The 20,420-nt window shown below is 35.8% G+C and overlaps 1 protein-coding gene across 4 annotated transcripts in view; it reads right to left on the bottom strand.

Annotated features, from left to right (window-relative positions):
- Positions 1-20,420, bottom strand: part of LOC126765916 (uncharacterized) — a 71,084-nt gene that overhangs the window by 16,433 nt on the left and 34,231 nt on the right. For 2 of the 4 annotated variants that reach the window (XM_050483610.1, XM_050483608.1), the window contains 3 exons: positions 6,778-7,026; positions 4,385-4,827; positions 2,961-3,084 (listed from right to left, as the gene is read on the bottom strand). In XM_050483610.1, coding sequence (XP_050339567.1) covers positions 2,961-3,084; positions 4,385-4,827; positions 6,778-7,026 — 816 coding nt within the window. The remainder of the gene's footprint in view (positions 1-2,960; positions 3,085-4,384; positions 4,828-6,777; positions 7,027-20,420) is intronic. The other 2 variants (XM_050483609.1, XM_050483611.1) reach the window with 2 other exon arrangements.

Raw genomic sequence — 20,420 nt, forward strand, 5'->3', positions numbered from 1 at the left:
CGCATTATTTGCGTCTCAAAGTTGGATCTGTCGTTATTATGTTTCGCAATCTTCATGCGTCGATATTTGTAATGGAACCATACTAAATGTGCCGCAGCTATCATATACAACGGGCAAAATGCTTGATTCTTCGAATTCCTTTGAGTTCCAACGATTTGCCATTTCAGTTCGATCGTATCCAGTTTCCAGTGAAAATTGCATTTGCGATGACAATCAACAGGACACAAGGATAGTCGCTAGAAGTGTGTGTCATAAATCTGGAAATGCCATGTTTTTCACACAGCCAATTATACGTGGCGTGTTTACGTGTTGGAAAACTATCTTCTCTGTACATTTACGCACCGAAACAGAAACCAAAAAATGTTGTTCAACAAGCTGCGTTGCGTTGAAAAAAAATTAGAAAAATCGAAAATAAATGATTTTTAACACATCGTAAATTCAACTTTCTTTTCAATTAAAAACACATAATTTCACGCAGGACAACGCCTGCGCAACACTACTGCGCAGGGTTGCACTACAAGTCCTTTCCATTGGTTTGAGCATCTGGTATAGTTTGTTCTATTCGCTGTAGAGGAACGCTTGACGAATCGGCGATAGCTATTATTCCATCATAAAAACTTTATAAAAATACTTGTGCTGTAGAATTTGTGAAAAAGTTGCCTCTCTACATCTCCAAGCCCAACAAAACGAAACTTTCTGTCTCAAACTTCATCAAGATTCGTAATATATATCTAACATTCTTAGAAGAATAATAGAATAAAGATTATGTTGTCGGGCAATAAATCCAGTTTCATGTACGTACACGTGGGTCCTGTCTTTAGTCCTTGGGTTGTTAGTAACTAAATCTTGAACTACGTTAGGTTTACTTTATTAATTGTAAATTTTTTATCTCCGAAAATAATTAAAATGGTATCCTTTGGTGAATTGCATGTCTCAGAGATCGCTTGTTTCAGCCACCTTACTCATTAATGTTTTCAATGAATTCAGCGCTTTATTATCGCAGTACCATATTATAGACGATTTAAATTTGATGGTTATCTTCAACATTTGAAAAAAGCTAAAACGTCATACTATAAACATTTTAACTTAACTAAATGATGGATTTAACCTATATAACCGTTTTCACAAAGTTGCGGTTAGCGTACCTACAGATAGTTTGATTTTTGTGAATGCGTGGGGAAAACAGTTCACAAAACTTGCATTGTGAGCACGCAAAACTGTGTAAACGTCATGAGCCCTGTATGTACAAGCTCTTTCTGATGTTATGTTTTTGTGTAATATGCTTATATTAGTGCAAATGTGCATACAGATTTTACATTTAAAGCTGTCATTTCATGTTCTGGTTAGAAACTAACCAAGACCCCTTCTTTTGGTAAGGTGTACCAGAACTTAACTGACAGATGGTTGTTAACTAGATATAGAGGAAACCATTTTTAACCTGTTGCCGATAAAGTTCTGGTTAAACGTTTAACCAGACATTCTGCATTTGCATTTTGAGCATTTGTTTAAATCTTGCAACATTTGGCAGCAGAGTATAATACTTGTGTACCTAACTGTTTTTTGTATTACACAAAAATAATTGAGTTCAATATACGGTTTATGTGGATATAAAAGATCAGGATGGTGAGACGAGTAAAAATCCAAGTGACTGTCTGTTCATCCGTCTGTTTGTACAAGCCATGACTTAAGGGGCTATACCAGTGTGACACTTTCAAAAAAACATTTTTTTTTTTGCTTTTTTCGATAGCTTATATATTCAAAAATATCCTGTGAAATCGGCGAGGTCGTATTTTAAATAGTTTTTGAATGGCAGCGGTCTAAATAGCGACCGCTCAGAGGTGCAAACATATATAAGTGAAACTTTAAACGCGTTTTTCTCGAAACGACATTTTTCAAATTTGCTGACATTATAACTCAACGAGAAATTAACCGATCGACTTCAAATTAAAACTGGATATAGTTGAATACATTTGCTATACAATAGACTACGATCTTTTTGATTGGCTGAAAATTGTCAATTTGGCATTAAGAAAACGACAATTTTGTTCGTAAAAAAACGATTTTTTTTTTTCAAAATAGCGCCCTTTTCTTAATTTTTGATATTTTTCAAAGATCGTAGTCCATTGTATAGAAAATATATTTAAGTTTAATAAACATTTTGAATTTTTTTGTTTCAACTACTCAATCGACCGGAATCATGCCAGCAGTTGAGGCACTTTTTTTGGCACTTCCGCAGACAGCACATTACTCCGTTATTTTTCAATATTTTTGTCAATTTTTTTTTTTTAATATAGCTAAAAATATACTTTATTACGTCCATAGAACGTCGAAACATTCAATCTAGTACTTTCTTTTAAAAAAATTCACGAAAATCGCCTAATTTTTCATGCGTCACACTGGTATAGCCCCTTAAGTAAAACTTAAGATATCTCACTGAAACTTGGTACACGTTTTTCTTGGTAAAAAAATGAGGACGAATTCGTAAATGGGAGTGGTCGAAACACTGCCACGCCCACAAAACGTCACTAAATGAAAACCTATTAAGTGCTTTAAAAAAGTGGTCGTGATCCTAACAGATTTAGTGTAAATATATTTCAAGCTGAAATAACATAAATCCATCAAAAAAAATCTCATAAGAACCCATCGACCGTGTGGAAATGGATCATAACCGTGCCCATTCCCTATATAACGGTACTGTTAAAAACTACTAAAAACGTGATTAATCAATAACTAAATACACCAAGACATTAATTTTACCACCGAGATGGTTTGAGACTTATTTGTTAATAATAACATAGTATCTCAACTTAATTTTTTTTACTTTAACTGTTTTCCTTATTTAGCTAGTGTCGATTAGTTAATAAAATAATATTTGTTATTGTTTTTAAACAACGATATGTTCATTAAGCTTATTAAATATATACCCGCATAATTTTATTTTATATTTAAATTTTCCTTACCTTTTGGTAGTGAAGGACTGGGCGCCTTCCAACCTTTTGCTAAACTTGGCTTATATGCCAGCTCTCGTTGAGGATTGTGGCCGAAGTTTGGTTTGACTGATGGAAAATATTTCTGTGGTTGCTCCTAAAAAATTATTAAAAGATTGATAAATACCAAATATGACAAGATAGTTTTTAAATAATTAATAACTATTAATTATATAATAATAGGTGATATATAAAGAAACCCTTTTCTATGGAACTACTCTTAACTGAAAAGAATTAATGCCTTGAGATGCTTAAGTATGTATGGTATAGAATCACCTGCTGCAAAATGCTACTTATCCATGTGCTATAAGGCTGAATGAGTACCTTTGATATATGTAAGTGGGTAGTCGAAAGTGTTTTTTCGTATTTCTAATCGAACTTCAACTTTTTTTATATTATACTAATAAATAAATAAGCAAATATGTACCATTTTGATCGACCAATTTTTGCCATTTTTCCGCTAGAGACATTATTCCATCAGTGTAAAATTTTCATCGGCGTAAATGGAAATTTCGTGTGCTACACGATCTGATACAGCATCGTCTTCGTAAACTTCACAAATTTTATTGGTGGGTTGCGTGGCATTCAACCCTTTTTTAGCGTTTTTCTCCAATATTTTCACTCATTTTTGAGCAGCAGTAACTTTTCAACTTCCCCGAATTTAATTTTTTTTGGTTAAATGAAGCTTAAAATCTCACCTTTTCAACATTATATGGTATGACACAATGTGATTGGTAGCACAGGGGACATACGACTGCAACGACATCTATAGACCAAATACGAAGAGACTTTTTCGACTACCCAATATATCTCAACCACAAACCTTCAGATGAAGCTTAAGTGATATCCTGTACACCTATCAATTTAGATCCCTCAAAATAATAAAAATAGCTTTATATATTCCAATGGAATACTTTGAACAGTTTGATGTTGACTACATCGGGGTAATAGTCAAAAGTTTTTAAGAATAAGTAGTTATTAATAACTGCACAAGTGAACGGGAAATGTCCTGCTTTTAAAACGGACTAATTTTAAGAATCCCTGTTCAAAGTGAAATTCTTTTTAAATAGTGCTTTCGCTGAGTTCTATTCAAATTTTTGTGTAACACTGAAATACAGGCATAGAAGATTTTGTGCAGATCTTTAGCCGTTGTACATAATTTTTAGGAAAACAGTTGAATCAAATAGAAAACAGCCTTTATTAAATGTTCCTAAATAGCAGTAATAAAGAATTTATATATGCAGTGGAGTTTTCCGATTCTCCTAAATAAATTAATTTTCGATAATAAATATGTTATTTTGGAATAAACCAGGTTAATTGCTTAGTAAAATTATACATTTAATTAACCGGGAGTATTCATTTTATGAAAGACATTTAAAAAAAAAATATATACAAACATGAGAAGGTGTTATGCTGTAATCAGCTGTGAAGCCGTTCTTGTATGCCACTGCGTTGGTAGTGTTGTGGTGACTAGATTTATAATCCGTTACTGGGATTGGAGATAATGTTGGTGTTTTTGCATGCTGAGTATGTTGAACGTCGTCTATAAAAGCTGTGCTAGCTGAACCAGTCTCAAGTGCTGCTTCCCATGGCGTTTTAACTACTTTCAAACCAGGTTTAATATATTTTTCTAGCACTTGCTCTTGATGCAAATTCAATTGTACACGGTGCTTTCCGGCGTCAGAATAAGCAGGTAAAATACTCGGAGATGCTGCTGGCTTGAACTGTGACTGCTGCTGATGGTAATCTGGAAGACCGGATGGACTTTCAATGCCTGTATTTGTATCATCAACTACCCATTTCTCAGATTTCCTGCGGCGCTTAGCAAAAAGTTCAGCACCTTTTGCAATGGAAATTTGTATTTTTGCAGTATTTTGTGCGGCACGCGAATGTCAATGTGTGCAACGATATGCAATTAAGCAAGCACATTAAGCAGTAAGCGGCGTTAGGAAGCGAAGACGAGCGGTAATATGTGCGTAGATTTTTATATGTAAGATTTGTAAAATTAAAATTGAATTTATTATAGAAAGAATGAGTAAAAAATAGTGCTATATACCATATATAAATGTACTATAATTTTAACTTCAGAATTCAAATGTTTTGTAATACAAATAGTCGCAGCTAATTACACTAGTTTACTGTCATTTTGCTACTGTGATGTTAGAGCCTGGTTTTACTAATTTTGGGTTGCTATCACCGAAAATTATAGTAAAAATTTCTTAGCACGTATGATTTTTGTTTGTTGAAGTCAAGGGGTGTGGGACCAAACCACCACCATTTATTAAAATGACAAAAATAAGAAGTAGGTAAACCAATTATCAATTTATGACATCAGCATGAATAGCTAGCCTATTTTAAACCGAAGAAGGTAATTCAGGTATAAAGTAATAAGACTGTGGGCAAAAAATAGTAAGACTTAATTTAAATTTGACGCGAAAACCCATTCGTTGAAATATTTTTTCTAGGTTGGTATAAGTGTCAGCGACATCTGTGCAATTGTCACATAACGGTGCAAAAGTGAGACAAAGCCGAAAAAATCACGTAAAAGCAGGTCAAAAATCCAGGGTTATGTTGACAGTTTGTTTCGATTATTAAGGTGTGGTGCACTCCGAATTCCTTTCAACCGGCCAAACTGTCAACAAGGAATATTATTTGAGTATTATCCGTCATTTGCAATGGACTTGACATTGATTCGAGGAACTTTGGCACAAGTATATTGCAGAAAAGGGGGATTGCTTTAAGGGGGACGACATAAGATTTTGAAGAATAAATTAAGAGTTTTAATGAATAACGTCTTACTATCTGTTGCTCATAGTATTCGAATATACAAATATAATAAAAATTAATCTTTGTAATTATAAAAAACCCTGAAAAGGAAATAGCTTATTTAGCGACTAGAAAAAAGAAACCTTTCTCTGTATGCGTTTTGTATTATAATTCATTTTAAAGATTATTTAGCGCTATTCCGTGGTAACTAAGAATATAAGAACTTCTACTATAATTTGAAATAGTTATTACTAAGGGGTTACTCTATATGGCGTTGCGCAAGTGAAAACGTTCACTTTCGCGAAAATGCAACTTAGTAAGACAAAGGCAGCACTCTGCATTACTTAAGCGAGTGTAAAATTTGTGCGTTTAGCGCATTTTTAATTCATCGTCAAACTGGTAAATGCGACAAACAAACCATGTTATTTCGTAGCGTTTATTTGTAGTATAAATTTACCAAAATAATTTCATTTTTAGGAAAAGTTGAAAACTTATAGTTAATTTGAATATTTATGAATAAATGAAATAAAATGGGGAAAAGAAAATATTAATTATCAGTTGAAAAGTTCGACACAACAAAGATTGATTTAGAAAAAAAATTCAAACTAAAATTTGCAACATTAGAACTATAAAAGCAAAGTTATTAGTTTTTTTATGTCAAATTTATAATCATATTTACATTTAATCTTATTAATCCATGTTTACTCCTTTTATATTTAAAACTTTCACAACTAATTTAAAACACTACGCAATCTGAACGTCTATTTCTTTTTACACTTCTTCAGTATTGATTTTCCTTCAATTTTCCCTCGTTTCGTGAAGTAATACCAAGAGTATTAGAAATGTGTAAACGCAAATATCGCACAACACTTTTAAAACGCGAATGTGTTACATAGTACCATTGCCCTTCGCACCGCAATTCATTTTCGCATCGCATTGTTATTCGTAACGCCTCACAGGATAACCCCTCAGCTGCATTGATACTTTCAAATATTCATATACGTATATATAAATATACAATTACCTTTGCCTTTTTGAGTGTGTAACGCCGTCACGAGTTCCGCACATTTATTAGGAGACAAAAGACCAGTTTCAATATTAAATGAGTCGCTCACTGACGTTATGTCACGAACCTTTCCAAAAGGATTCATTAAAAATCGAAGAGGCACTTGATTTAGTGGTGAGTTTAGAGTTGGTGATTGTGTTGTATTGTTAAGAGACGCATTATTTTCTTTGAATTCCTCCTGATAACTTTGTTCCTTGGCAGATGAATCTATATTTTCAGCATTGAAATTGTTAGCGGAATTCCTTTTTTTCTAGTTACCATTTTACATTATTTTTAAACTCCTTTAATACTCAAACGAGTATACCTTAACCCACTATTTAAATTATATATAACAGTACAAGATAATATAGTAATCACTACTCTTACTACTCAGTTGTTCTTTAATATACTCTCAACATTTTGCACAGAGTATAATAGTTTTGCTCACTTATCGGTGCGTTGTAATACCTAAAACTACATACATACATATATTAAAATTTCCAAATGTTTGTCTGTCCATTCGTCCATATGCTCATGAATATTATAACATGAATAAAATTGTGATATCTTGAAATTGGTACATGTGTTCACATGATCCTCTGAGGAGGTCGGTACTTCAAACGAGGACTAGGAAGATAGAGAACTGCTATCTTTATCGACTGTCCAGTGAGAATTTCATGACATTTAATCGACAATTTAATTGACAATTAATGAAACAATTTTATGGCGATGATTGCCTACCCAGTAGCAGAGTGCACGAGTGGTTTCAAAGTTTTTAAAGTGGTCGTGAGGACATAAATGACGAACAACATGTGGGCCTATCAAAATCCGTGATCACCGGAAATTCCATCGAAACTGTGCGTGAATGCATCAAAAATCAGCCAAAACTACCATTGAAATTCATGGAAATGGAATTAAACATCTCCAAAATATCGATTTATCGCATTTTGACCGAACATTTGGGCTTATGAAAGGTGTGTACACGGTTTTTGATTATTTGACCAAAAATCACATTTCAACCCCTAATCACTCCCCGTATTCACCTGATATGGCACCGTGCGACTTCTTCCTTTTCGGGAAAATGCATTTGTTCATGAAAGGAAAGCGTTATGCAGACGTAGAGGCCACTCAAAAGGCCTACTGGCAGCCATACCGGCCAACGAGCTTAAACACTCGTTCGACATGCTTTTGGACCGTGCAAAAAGCTGTATTGAAGCAGAAGGAGACTATTTTGAATAAAATAAATTGATTTTGCCGAGAAAACTATTTGTTCTGTTTTTTTTTTTTTAAGTCCTGTTTACTTTCTAACGCACCTTGTATAAATTTCACAAACAAAAACAACCTATTCGAAACAATAAGGCCATTCATTAACACAGACGTAGTAAACGCAATACACTGCGATCTACCAACGCTAGCCAGTATACAACATGATTTAGAGCTAAATTTCCCGGCAACCAAACTCCACCACCGCAAACATATCGTGGTCGACATTGCAGATAAAAACAAACAAATAGAAATTGTCACCACCGAACATAACCGCGAGTACAGAGCCGCCCAGGAAAATACTAAACAAATCCTTCGCGATTATTACTTTCCAAAAATTATGAAGTTGGCCAAAGAAATAGACATAAATTGCAAGGTATGCATTAAAGCAAAGTACGATAGGCACCCCAAAAACAAATGGTTGGGGGACACCAATGTCATCATACGCTGGAGAAATACTCCATATTGATATCTTTTCAACCGACAAAAAAATCTTTCTTACTTCCATTGACAAATTTTCAAAATTCGCCATGGTACAGCCACTGGCGTCTCGCGTAATAATGCATGTAAAACTGCCAATTGTTCAACTGCCATAGACCAAGACAATTTACTGTGATAACGAAGTTTTTTTAATTCAGAAACTATGAAGGCTTTGTTGACGGGTACGACGTCGACATTGTGAACGCACCACCGCTACACAGTTGCTCAAATGGCCAAGTGAGATAACCAAGATCTCAATTTTATAAATATATAACTCACACATTGAACGACATATTCGCCCAAAAAACGAAAATCGTTATATGTAGTATATAAAATTTGGATAATTCGTATATATTCGAAAATTGTATTTTAGGTTTCTGGGGTCTAAGGTATGTGTTTAAATGACTTAAGCATCTCCCCGCATGTATATCCCACTCTACCTAAGAAAAACTGGCGCACCCTAGCAAGACAGCTTAATACACCACATCCGACGGCACCATACATTTACATCACCACAAAAACACAACTCACCACACCTGTACCCACTCAACAAAAAGGATGGACATGGGGATGGGAAATTTAATGCGTTCTAAACAATCCGTCTGCACAACATTCGCTGAGACACTGCGCCGCGTCAACACCTCTACTCTACCGCAATTATAATTTTTCGACCTCCTTTGGTAAAACCGCGATCGTCGGCTCCAGCAAGTCGAAATAGGATTCTCGCCGCCCCGTATATCGACGCTTTTTTTAATAAAGTTAAATTTTATATCATTTATAATTTTAAAAATTATAATTCCTTTAAGCTTTTCTTCTTCCTTTAAGCATATTGTGAAAATACAAACAGAATTTGTTTTTGTTAACATAAATTTCGTAAACTTTTAAACATGGTCCTTCGAGCCTTAACGAAAGGCACCTTCGGGTTTTCACAGACAAATTAAAAGCAATAAATTAACATAATAACAATAATATAAAAATTTTGGAAAAAAAAAAACAAACGGAGTGCGGTAAAAAAGAAATATAAACCTTAAAGTGCCGTGGAGAAAACAAAGGAGCAATGAGGTGACAGAAACAAAGTGTCATTACAAAATAAAATAAAAAAAGTGCAGTGGCGAACAAAAAAACTATATAAAACAAACAAAAGAACCAAAATAAAGTGCGGGAACATAATGCAGTGACACACAAAAACAAAAAAAAACAACCAAATAAAAGTGTGAAAACAAAACAGTGCAGTGAACAAGCAGCAGTATTATTTATTAAAAACAAAAAAAAAAAAAAAAAACAGAAACAAAAGAAAGTGCTGTGACCCAAAAGAACAGGCAACACCATAAATAATAATTAATTTTTAATTCTCAATGCAACCATGCGTTTTGACATTTTGTTTATCCTTTATTCTTTTCTATTGTACGTAGTTTTGATATGTCAATAAATCTTCCCTTTTCTACATCAACTGTCAAGCAAGTAGCACGTGCCGATATACGCATTACTACATTGGTGACCCCAGACAAGAAAATTATTTTAAAAAAAAAAAAAAAACGTTTAAATTGCGAAGATGAGTAAAACGAGATCATCGGCGGATACTAATAGCGACGTGGAGCAGCTTCCACCGCAAAATACTCCACCACGAATTCCACTGCCGGCGATGTCTGAGGATAGCATTGAGGCTTACTTTTACTCGCTGGAGTTTTGGTTTGAAGCCTCACGTGTTTACTCTGATACAGCCAAATTCAACATAGTACTTGCAAGCGTACCTCCGGCAAAATTACTACAGATGCGTACTCTTATTGATGATACACCAGCAACGGACAAATTTAGCTACATTCGTCGTAAAATCATCGAAAATTTCGCCGAGAGTCAACAACGCCGTCTTCAACGTGTTTTGAAAGAGCTTCCACTGGGTGACCGAAGGCCGAGCGATTTGTACAATGAAATGCGACGAACAGCAGGTACCACGCTCAGCGAGAGCATACTACATGATCTCTGGGTCAGCCGCTTGCCACCGTACGCACAAGCAGCTATCATCGCCACTAGCGTTCCAATTAGTGACAAAATTAAAATCGCTGATTCTATCACAGAATGTTTATCATTGAAGGACGGTGGACAAATTTTTGAGGTTAGATCCGAATCGCAACCGCAGGGTGAGTTAAGTGATATACGAAACGAAATTGCTGCTCTTTCGAAAACCGTAGGACAGTTGATGCGGAACGTTAAATCCACCGGACGGCAGCGCAGTAGATCTACGTCACGTGGGAGACCGGTAATTCAACATACGAACAGTTTTTGTTGGTATCATGCAAAATTTGGTGCAAATGCCACTAAATGTCGCCAACCGTGCTCGTTTACTCCAGTATCCAGTTCAAGTCAATAGGTCAGCTCGGCTAATACCATATCAGAGCCCGGCAAACACTCTGATAATCCAACAGGTCGTCGCCTTTGCATTTACGACACTTCAGCGAAAATTAGTTTTTTAATAGATTCAGGAGCGGACATATCCGTCATACCAAGGTCGACGAAATTAGCCAGAGCACGTCCATCATCTTTGTCATTGTTTGCCGCAAATGGCTCTCCCGTACAAACATACGGTGAAGTCATACTTAAGTTAAATTTAAACCTACGCCGTGAATTTCTATGGAAATTTATAATCGCCGACGTCTCGCAGGGTATACTTGGTGCGGATTTCTTAAGCCACCATGGCTTGATTGTCGATTTACAAGGTCAACGTCTCGTAGACCGAAACACCCTGGTCAAAACGTCATGTTTAGTAACACAACATAGACATCTAACGAATATATCAACTATAAATTTTACGCAAAATTTTTCGGATATTTTAAAGGAATTTTCTGACATCACATGCCCGTCACGACTTGGCATACGTACAAACACGTCAGTAGTTCATCATATTTCAACTACTGGCCCACCAGTATGCGCACGACCACGACGCTTATCACTGGAGAAACTCGCAGCTGCACGTGCAGAATTTGAACTCCTGATCAAGCTCGGTATTTGTCGTCCTTCGAATAGCAGCTGGGCCAGTCCTTTGCACTTAGTTCGCAAAGCTGACGGATCTTGGAGACCCTGTGGTGATTATAGGGGTTTGAATGCTAACACGATTCCTGACCGTTATCCGATACCATTCCTCCAAGATTTTTCAACAATCCTAGCAAATAAAATTATATTTTCCAAACTAGATTTGCAGAAAGCGTTTCATCAGGTGCCGATTCACCCCGATGATATCTGTAAAACCGCCATTACGACGCCGTTTGGACTTTTTGAATTTACTCATATGACGTTCGGATTAAGGAACGCTGCACAGACGTTCCAGCGTTTAATTAACGAAGTACTTCGAGGCTTGGATTTTACATTTGCGTATTTAGATGATGTTTGCATCGCATCAAAATCGATTGATGAACACAAACAACATCTTCATATTGTATTTAACCGTTTTCGAGATTACAATTTAACGATCAATGTTGCCAAATCGCAATTCGGAGTATCTCAACTCGATTTTTTAGGTCATTCAATTACGAAAGACGGGATTCGCCCATTGCCAAGCCGCGTCGAAGCGCTAACAAACATGAGACCGCCCAAGATTGCAAAAGAGCTTAAACGTTTTTGGCAATGCTCAACTTTTATCGGAGATTTCTTCCAAACGCCTTAGAGTTACAAGGCCCTCTATTCGCCATGATTCCTGGAAATAAGAAAAACGACAGCAGCGTCTTGAATTGGAATGAAGATACTAAACGCCATTTTGAAGCTGCGAAAGCGCAACTAGCAAACTGTGTTATGTTAGCTCATCCACTACCTGATGCAGAACTTTCATTGTGGGTAGATGCATCCGATTTTTCAGCTGGAGCAGTTTTAAATCAAATGGTAGATGACAAACTTCAACCATTAGGATTTTTCTCAAGAAAGTTTTCATCAGCTGAAATGCGATACAGTACGTATGACCGTGAGTTGACCGCGCTATACAGCGCCGTTCGTCATTTTCGTTACATGTTAGAAGGTCGTAACTGCCACATTTATACCGACCATAAGCCACTTATATTCGCATTCCGACAACAACTGCATAAGGCTTCAGATCGTCAAGTTAGGCAATTGGATTTCATATCGCAAATTACTACTGACATCCGACATGTTCAAGGTAAAAGAAATGTAACCGCTGATCTATTATCTCGAATTCAATCACTTACGACCGCCATTATTGACTACGACGCCGTCGCCGCAGACCAAGAGAACGACGAAGAGCTTCTAGCACACCTAAACGGCAGCATTCGACACTCACTAAAATTAAAATCTTTTATATTACCTCCAAGTACTAAAAAGATTTTTTGTGATATATCCACAGGACGAATTCGACCTTTTGTAACATCAAAATTTCGACAAACTTTTCTCCGGGCTACACACAATCTGTCGCACCCCGGCACGCGCACTACTGTCAAGATGATGGTCGACAGATTCGTTTGGCCAGGCATTGCGAAAGATAGTAGATCCTTTGCTAGATGTTGCATACAGTGCCAACGGTCTAAAGTCATCCGACACAACAAAAGCTTATTCCAACGCAGAATAAATCCCAGTAGCCGATTCGGACATTTGCATATTGACATTGTCGGTCCGTTTCCAATATCGGATGGCAACCGGTATTGCTTAACCATAATCGATCGATTTACACGATGGCCAGATGCCATTCCGATTCCCAACATGACAGCTCCAGTTGTAGCAAAGGCCTTGCTAACCGGCTGGATTTCCCGTTTTGGCGTACCCATCGACATAACGTCGGATCTCGGTCGTCAATTCGAAAGCGCCATATTTAAACAACTGCTAAACTATTTGGGAGTGACCCATTTAAAAACAACGCCGTATCATCCACAATGCAATGGACTAATAGAACGATGGCATCGCACATTAAAGTCTGCCATTTTATGTCATAAAGTGGATCAGTGGACGACCTATTTACCTCTGATACTACTTGGACTGCGTTCAACATATAAAGACGACATCGGGTCCACTCCTTCTGAATTGGTATATGGAACATCATTGCGATTACCTTCAGACCTTTTCATCGAACAACCCAGTAACCAGAGCCAAACAGAAATCTTAGTGGAGCTTCGTCGTATCATGCGAGACCTGCGTCCTGTTAGTACAGCCTGGCACACCAACCAAAAAGTTTTCGTTCATGGCGATCTCAAGTCTTGTGATCATGTCTTCATCCGCGATGATTCAGTCAGACCGTCATTATCAGCACCTTATACGGGACCCTACAAAGTTTTGAGCCGCTCACCTAAGTATTTCGAAGTGGAAATAAAGGAGAATAGAGTTAAAGTTTCCATCGATCGTCTAAAGCCAGGTTTCATCACACCACCTACGACTCTCTAGGAGGAGGGTACTGTGGCAACACCATAAATAATAATTAATTTTTAATTCTCAATGCAACCATGCGTTTTGTTTTGTTTATCCTTTATTCTTTTCTATTGTACGTAGTTTTGATATGTCAATAAATCTTCCCTTTTCTACATCAACTGTCAAGCAAGTAGCACGTGCCGATATACGCATTACTACATATACATATATGTATATAAAACAATATACATATAAAAAATAAAGAAACAAACAAAGTGCAGAACAGTGCAGTGTTTATATGTAAATAAACAAATAGAGATTCAAAGTGTAAACACATAGACGGCGACAGACTGCAAACTACATCTGTCAAATATTAAAATACACACGTTCTTAAGGGCAGTGTTATTTTGACAGCTGCATGACTACTCGACTGCAGGCCGACAGTTGTCGTTCTCGCTAACTTCAATATCCTCCTATTTTTGCCAACGACAGCAGGACGACAGTAGAGTTGACAGTAGAATGGAAGATAGAAAGAGGAGGTAGAGTGGTGATGCCACTAATATGTAAAATGTAAAATTATTCACAGCTCTAACAAACTTGACGTTATTTTATAAATAAAAGCATAAAATAGCTATATTATAGCTCTATTATATCATTTGTAATAACAATTGATAATTTAAAGCAAATATATTGACCTATTTACTTATTTTTTGCATAAAAAATTTCACTTTGAACAAAATATTAAAATTTCATTGAAGTGAAAGGAATTAGTATGGCCACAACGAAATTGTGTACATACAAAATGGACAACTGCGTTGTTTTGTGTACATGCCGGCCATTGTGTTGTTGTTGCTTCTCAAAATGTACATGTAGTAAGATGAACAACGACGTTTTCAGTTCACTGTCGTGCTGCTGCAGTCTGTCGCAGTCATTGTGTTTACACTTTAACGGTGGATAAAAGAGAAGACGAAGTGACAAAAACAAAAACAAATTACATAGAAAAACAAAATATATAAAACAATGAAACAAACAAAACGAAACAAATGGACGTGAAACCTCCAAACTAAAAATATATATAAACAATAAACATACAAATGAGCGCGAAATATACATAATTACAAAACATAAATCGCGCGCGAAAGGTAAAAGCTCCTCTATAACAAAACATAAGTACACAAAAACGGATCAAACGGGCGCGAACAATTAAAACAACAACAAACTATACATACAAACAACAATACGCACGAGAAGCCAGACAGCTGGAAGAGTAGAAGAAGAGGAATACAGGAATTGGCGATAAAACTCGCACACACATTTTGCACATATTATCCCCCCAAAAAACCCTTGCGGAAAGATAAAGTGAGTTGTATCGTTTCCATTTATTATTGATGCATATTATGCACGTTTGTATGTATGCCTAAAGTTACAGTTTTATATATGTAATCATAAATAAAACCTGTAATAAAAAATCCGTTTGGTCAATATATCAAAACTGGTACCAAACAGTAAGAATTTACGTTTCGATTTCCAGAAAAACTCAAAATACCGATTTAAAATAAATATACATACAACTCCATATATATGTATAGGTATATAAAAGTGATTGCCTTATATGCTTAGCTTTGCGTTTCCAAACACAACAGTTTGAAAATCAGAATAACGATTTCAAGTATTTACTTACAAATTTGTCCGGCAATACCTCTTATAATTAACACAACCAATAAGACGGATTGCATAAGCAAGAGCACAAACATATAAAACAAAACATAAGAAAAAAAAACTCAAACATCCATACATACATACATATAGGCATAACAAATTACCTCGTTATACATATACTCTATATATAAATGTAATATCCGATGCGCCTATAAACATATGTATAACAAAAATCACAAATATTGATTTATTATCAATAAAATATAATACATACATATATGTAAATCTTCTTACCTTTCTATACGAAATTTTAATATTCAAACATATATCTGCACTATTTACATTCCGTTTTAAATCTCGCTCTCACTTTTTCAAAAAAAATATAATAACATTTATATACAAATATACGGCAAAGAATCTGCCTTGACACTAAACAAAATCTCACATTTTGCATATTAACACACATTATTACAAACTCATATTCAAAGTCCATATTGGCATCTATTCTGCAATAACAATTGTTCTTTAGCAAACAAGAACAAGCAGGATTGCTTACAAAAGCAAATCGATCTCTTTTACGAGCTCTCATTTGCTTAAGAATATAAGCATAATCAGAAAGACATACTAACAATTCGTGCATACTTATGTTAAAACAGCATTGATCTCTTCAACGAGCTCTCACTTGCGCAAAACATAAGCACATACAAGTCCAAGTATTAGGGTGTACCTAAATACAAATCATACGGACATCAAATATTTTAATTAATAAAAAGCGCGGTTTTTAATACCAATTAACAATTCAAATATATTTTCGAACTAAAATATAAATAAATAACATTATTTTGCAAAAATGGTTAACAACAACAATAATCAAAATACACCTGGAGGAGCTACCCGCTCAAAACAGGTTGTTAAGTTTATTTCACAAAGTGACAGTTTAACAAGTTACTGCACTAGATTTTCCTCTTCACCGATTCAAGACTACTCTGAATCGGTATTAGAAATCAAAAAGGAAAATCTCGATAATTTTTGGATTCGCCTCCAAGCGGCTCATGATGACATAGTAGATTCTGACGATTCAGATCTACCCAAAAATTTTAAATCATCGGCTTACGCTATTTTTGAAAACTGCTTAGACCAATATGAAGATACAAAAGCTATGATCTACGATCAACTAAAGCTCATTAAAACAATTGCACCTACTCTCCACAGTAGAGTAGAGCTGCCACAAATAGACAGTCAAAAGACAAGTTCAGGCATCCACCTCAAGGTGCCCGCATGTGACACAGAAATATTTTATGGAGGTTATGAAGAATGGCCTTCCTTCCGGGACATGTTTACAGCCGTTTACATCAATCATCCACAACTATCAAAAGCACAAAAATTGTATCACCTTCGATACAAGACAAAAGGTCAAGCAGGAGAAATAGTCAAGCAGTTCGCATTAAATGACAATTTCAATTTGGTTTGGGAAGCTCTAAAAGCTAGATACGAAAATGAAAGAATTCTGGTCGATAAGCAAGTAACGACATTAATGAACTTGCCAAAAGTTAAGAAAGGAACAAGTGTACAATTCACCAAACTAGAATCCACTGTTTCAAATTGCTTGTCGATTCTATCGACACTAAATATTCCCACAGACAGCTGGGATCCAATCCTGGTAAACATTTGCACCGCCGCATTACCAGAAAAGTCGTTACTTCTATGGGAGCAATCGCTCTCATCACGAAAAAAGTGCCCAACGTGGCAACAAATGAAAGATTTTCTCACCACCCAATATGAAATTGCGGAAAGGTTAGAAGAAAAAATAATCAAAAGTAAGAACACTAAATACGACCAAAATGGAAGCTTAAATAGACCCCAAGCTAGAAGCAATAAACACTTAAACAAAAGCTTTTACAACACGCAAACGTTCACATCAGAACAAAGAAAACAAACGGCATGCGAACTATGTAAAAGAGGGCATAAACTTAAATCTTGCGGGAGGTATAAAAGCTTAAAAGTTAACGAACGAAATAATTTTGTCAGGTCAAAAACACTTTGCACAAATTGTCTGTCACATGCGCATACATATACAAATTGCAAAAGCAAATTCAATTGTTTATATTGTCAAAACCGACATCATTCAATGCTTCATTACAGCACATATCCAATCTCACTCCAAAGAAGCGGTTTTACAAAAAGAACCACGGGCTTAGTTGCAAAAGCAAATCCCGAAGTCCACAATTTTAAAAATTGCCAAGAGACACACCGTTGCTCAAAGGCACAAAAAGTTCAAACGCTGCACAGCAAAACACAAAGTGGACTAGTTACAGAACTAGTTCCCACCATGCCAACTAAAGTTGAGTATAATACAAACAGATACCTTAATTTACAATTAAGGAAATTTCGAATGTTAAGGAAACTGCCCCCTATAACAAACAAAACTCCAGAAGATCAGTATTGTGAAGACTTCTCTAAAGCCACAACTACTCGATCAAATAATGGCCAGTACATCGTACGACAACCAATAGAGCCACAATTTTCCAATACCCCACATAAAGGTAGAAAAAGCAAGGTTCCTAACCTTTCGACCCCGCAGGATGGCTTTCGCCAATAATGATACAAAAATCCTGCTTAAAAATTTCAAACTATGTGGCGCGGTACTAAACGTCAAATTAATACAAACGTACTTAAACAGAAAATATAACAAAAATGGTTCCAAAAGTAAAAAAAAAAAAAAAAATGCTCTTCATACAATATTGCCCCACAGAGGCTTAAATTTTCAAATAAATGCAATCTCAAAAACGTTAAGGGATCACTATGTTCCCTATTCGATACATTGACGCACCTGCTCTTAAGCTAAGGTCGCTCTTATCACAACTATCCAACCGCTTCTCATATGGGTGGGTTATGGGAATCAGCGGTATAAAGCTTCAAACTAACTATGAAAAATTGTGTACTGTATTAACAAGAATCGAAGCCGAATTCAATTCACGGCCATTCACTGTTCGCTCGCAAGATCCCTTTCATATAACAGTCCTAACCCCAGGGTATGTTCTCAAAGGCACACCCATTCAGACCATACCTGAGCCAGGCATGGAGTTTGTGGTCCTTAATAAGCCGATCAACAAAAAAAAAAAAATATTGCAACAATCGACTAAAATACAGAAAAGGCAAATAATAAATAAACCGCACAATAAACCGATAAAAGAAAAAAACCACAAATAATAAGCCGTCATTAAAGAAATTGTCGATAACCGCCAATAAAAATACATATGTATATGTATATAAACGAGTTTAAAAACAATACAAGTCGTCAAGTCATAAAATATGAAGGGAATTTCAATATAACCCGTTCATACATATTGAAGTTACTTATTTCACATCATATACGTAATACTAGGCAAAAAAATTGCCTAGGGGGCCCAGTATGTTTAAATGACTTAAGCATCTCCCCGCATGTATATCCCACTCTACCTGCGAAAAACTGGCGCACCCTAGCAAGACAGCTTAATACACCACATCCGATGGCACCATACATTTACATCACCCCACCAACACAACTCACCACACCTCTACCCACTCAACAAAACGGATGGACATCGGGATGAGAAATTCAATGCGTTCTAAACAATCCGTCTGCACAACATTCGCTGAGACACTGCGCCGCGTCAACACCTCTACTCCACCGCAATTATAATTTTTCGACCTCCTTTGGTAAAACCGCGATCGTCGGCTCCAGCAAGTCAAAATAGGATTCTCGCCGCCCCGTATATCGACGCTTATTTTAATAAAGTTAAATTTTATATCATTTATAATTATAAAAATTATAATTCCTTTAAGCATATTGTGAAAATACAAACAGAATTTGTTTTTGTTAACATAAATTTCGTAAGCTTTTAAACAGTATGTATTGACTAATCATACCCTGAACAGGGTATATTAAGGTTGCCACGAAGTTCGTAACATCCAGAAGGAAGCGTCGTAGACCCTATAAAGTATATAAACATATAAATTATCAGTATGTTGAGCTGAGTCGATTTAGCCATGTCCGTCTGTCTGTCTGTTCGTCTGTCTGTCTGTTCGTCTGTCTGTCTGTCCGTCTGTCTGTATATATACGAACTAGTCCCTCAGTTTTTAAGATATCGTTTTGAAATTTTGCTAACGTCATTTTCTCTTCAAGAAACTGCTCATTTGTCGGAACTACCGATATCGGACCACTGTAACATATAGCTGCCATACAAACTGAACAATCGGAATCAAGTTCTTGTATGGAAAACTTTCACATTTAACAATGTATCTTCAGCACAAGTTATTTTCTAAGATAATAATGTAATATGCAAAGAAATTGTTTCGATTGGTTAACTATAGGATATAGCTGTCATACAAACCGAACGATCAAAGAGTCAAAGGCTTGTATGGAAAACTTTCGCATTTGATGTGGTATCTTCACGAAATTTTACATGGATTACTGCTTAAGGTAATAACATAATCTTTGAAAAAATTGTTCAGATCGGATTACTATAGCGTATAGCTTCCATACTAACTGGACACATAGTTACTAAAAGAAATGCACCTGTGAAGGGTATATTAGCTTCGGTGCAGCCGAAGTTAAGGGTTTTTCTTGTTTTAACTATTTTTGGCAATGCTCCTTTAATTTCATTAAGGTACACTTATTATTACTGTTGAGAAGAAAATTGAATATTTATAAGCTTACGAAACACACTGTATATGCCTTAGACTTTTAAATGTTATTATGAATAGTTGCTATGTTCATTTCTTTAATAAACTTCATTCTTCGGTTTTATACAGTCACTAAGTCAACACGCGCTTGCTTTGTTAACAGGTTGTGGGCCTTTGCCAAGCAGAGTTAATTTAACCCATCAATAAATAAATTGGAA

Source organism: Bactrocera neohumeralis, unplaced genomic scaffold (genome assembly GCF_024586455.1).
Source record: "Bactrocera neohumeralis isolate Rockhampton unplaced genomic scaffold, APGP_CSIRO_Bneo_wtdbg2-racon-allhic-juicebox.fasta_v2 cluster11, whole genome shotgun sequence".
In the NCBI taxonomy this organism is placed as follows: domain Eukaryota; kingdom Metazoa; phylum Arthropoda; class Insecta; order Diptera; family Tephritidae; genus Bactrocera; species Bactrocera neohumeralis.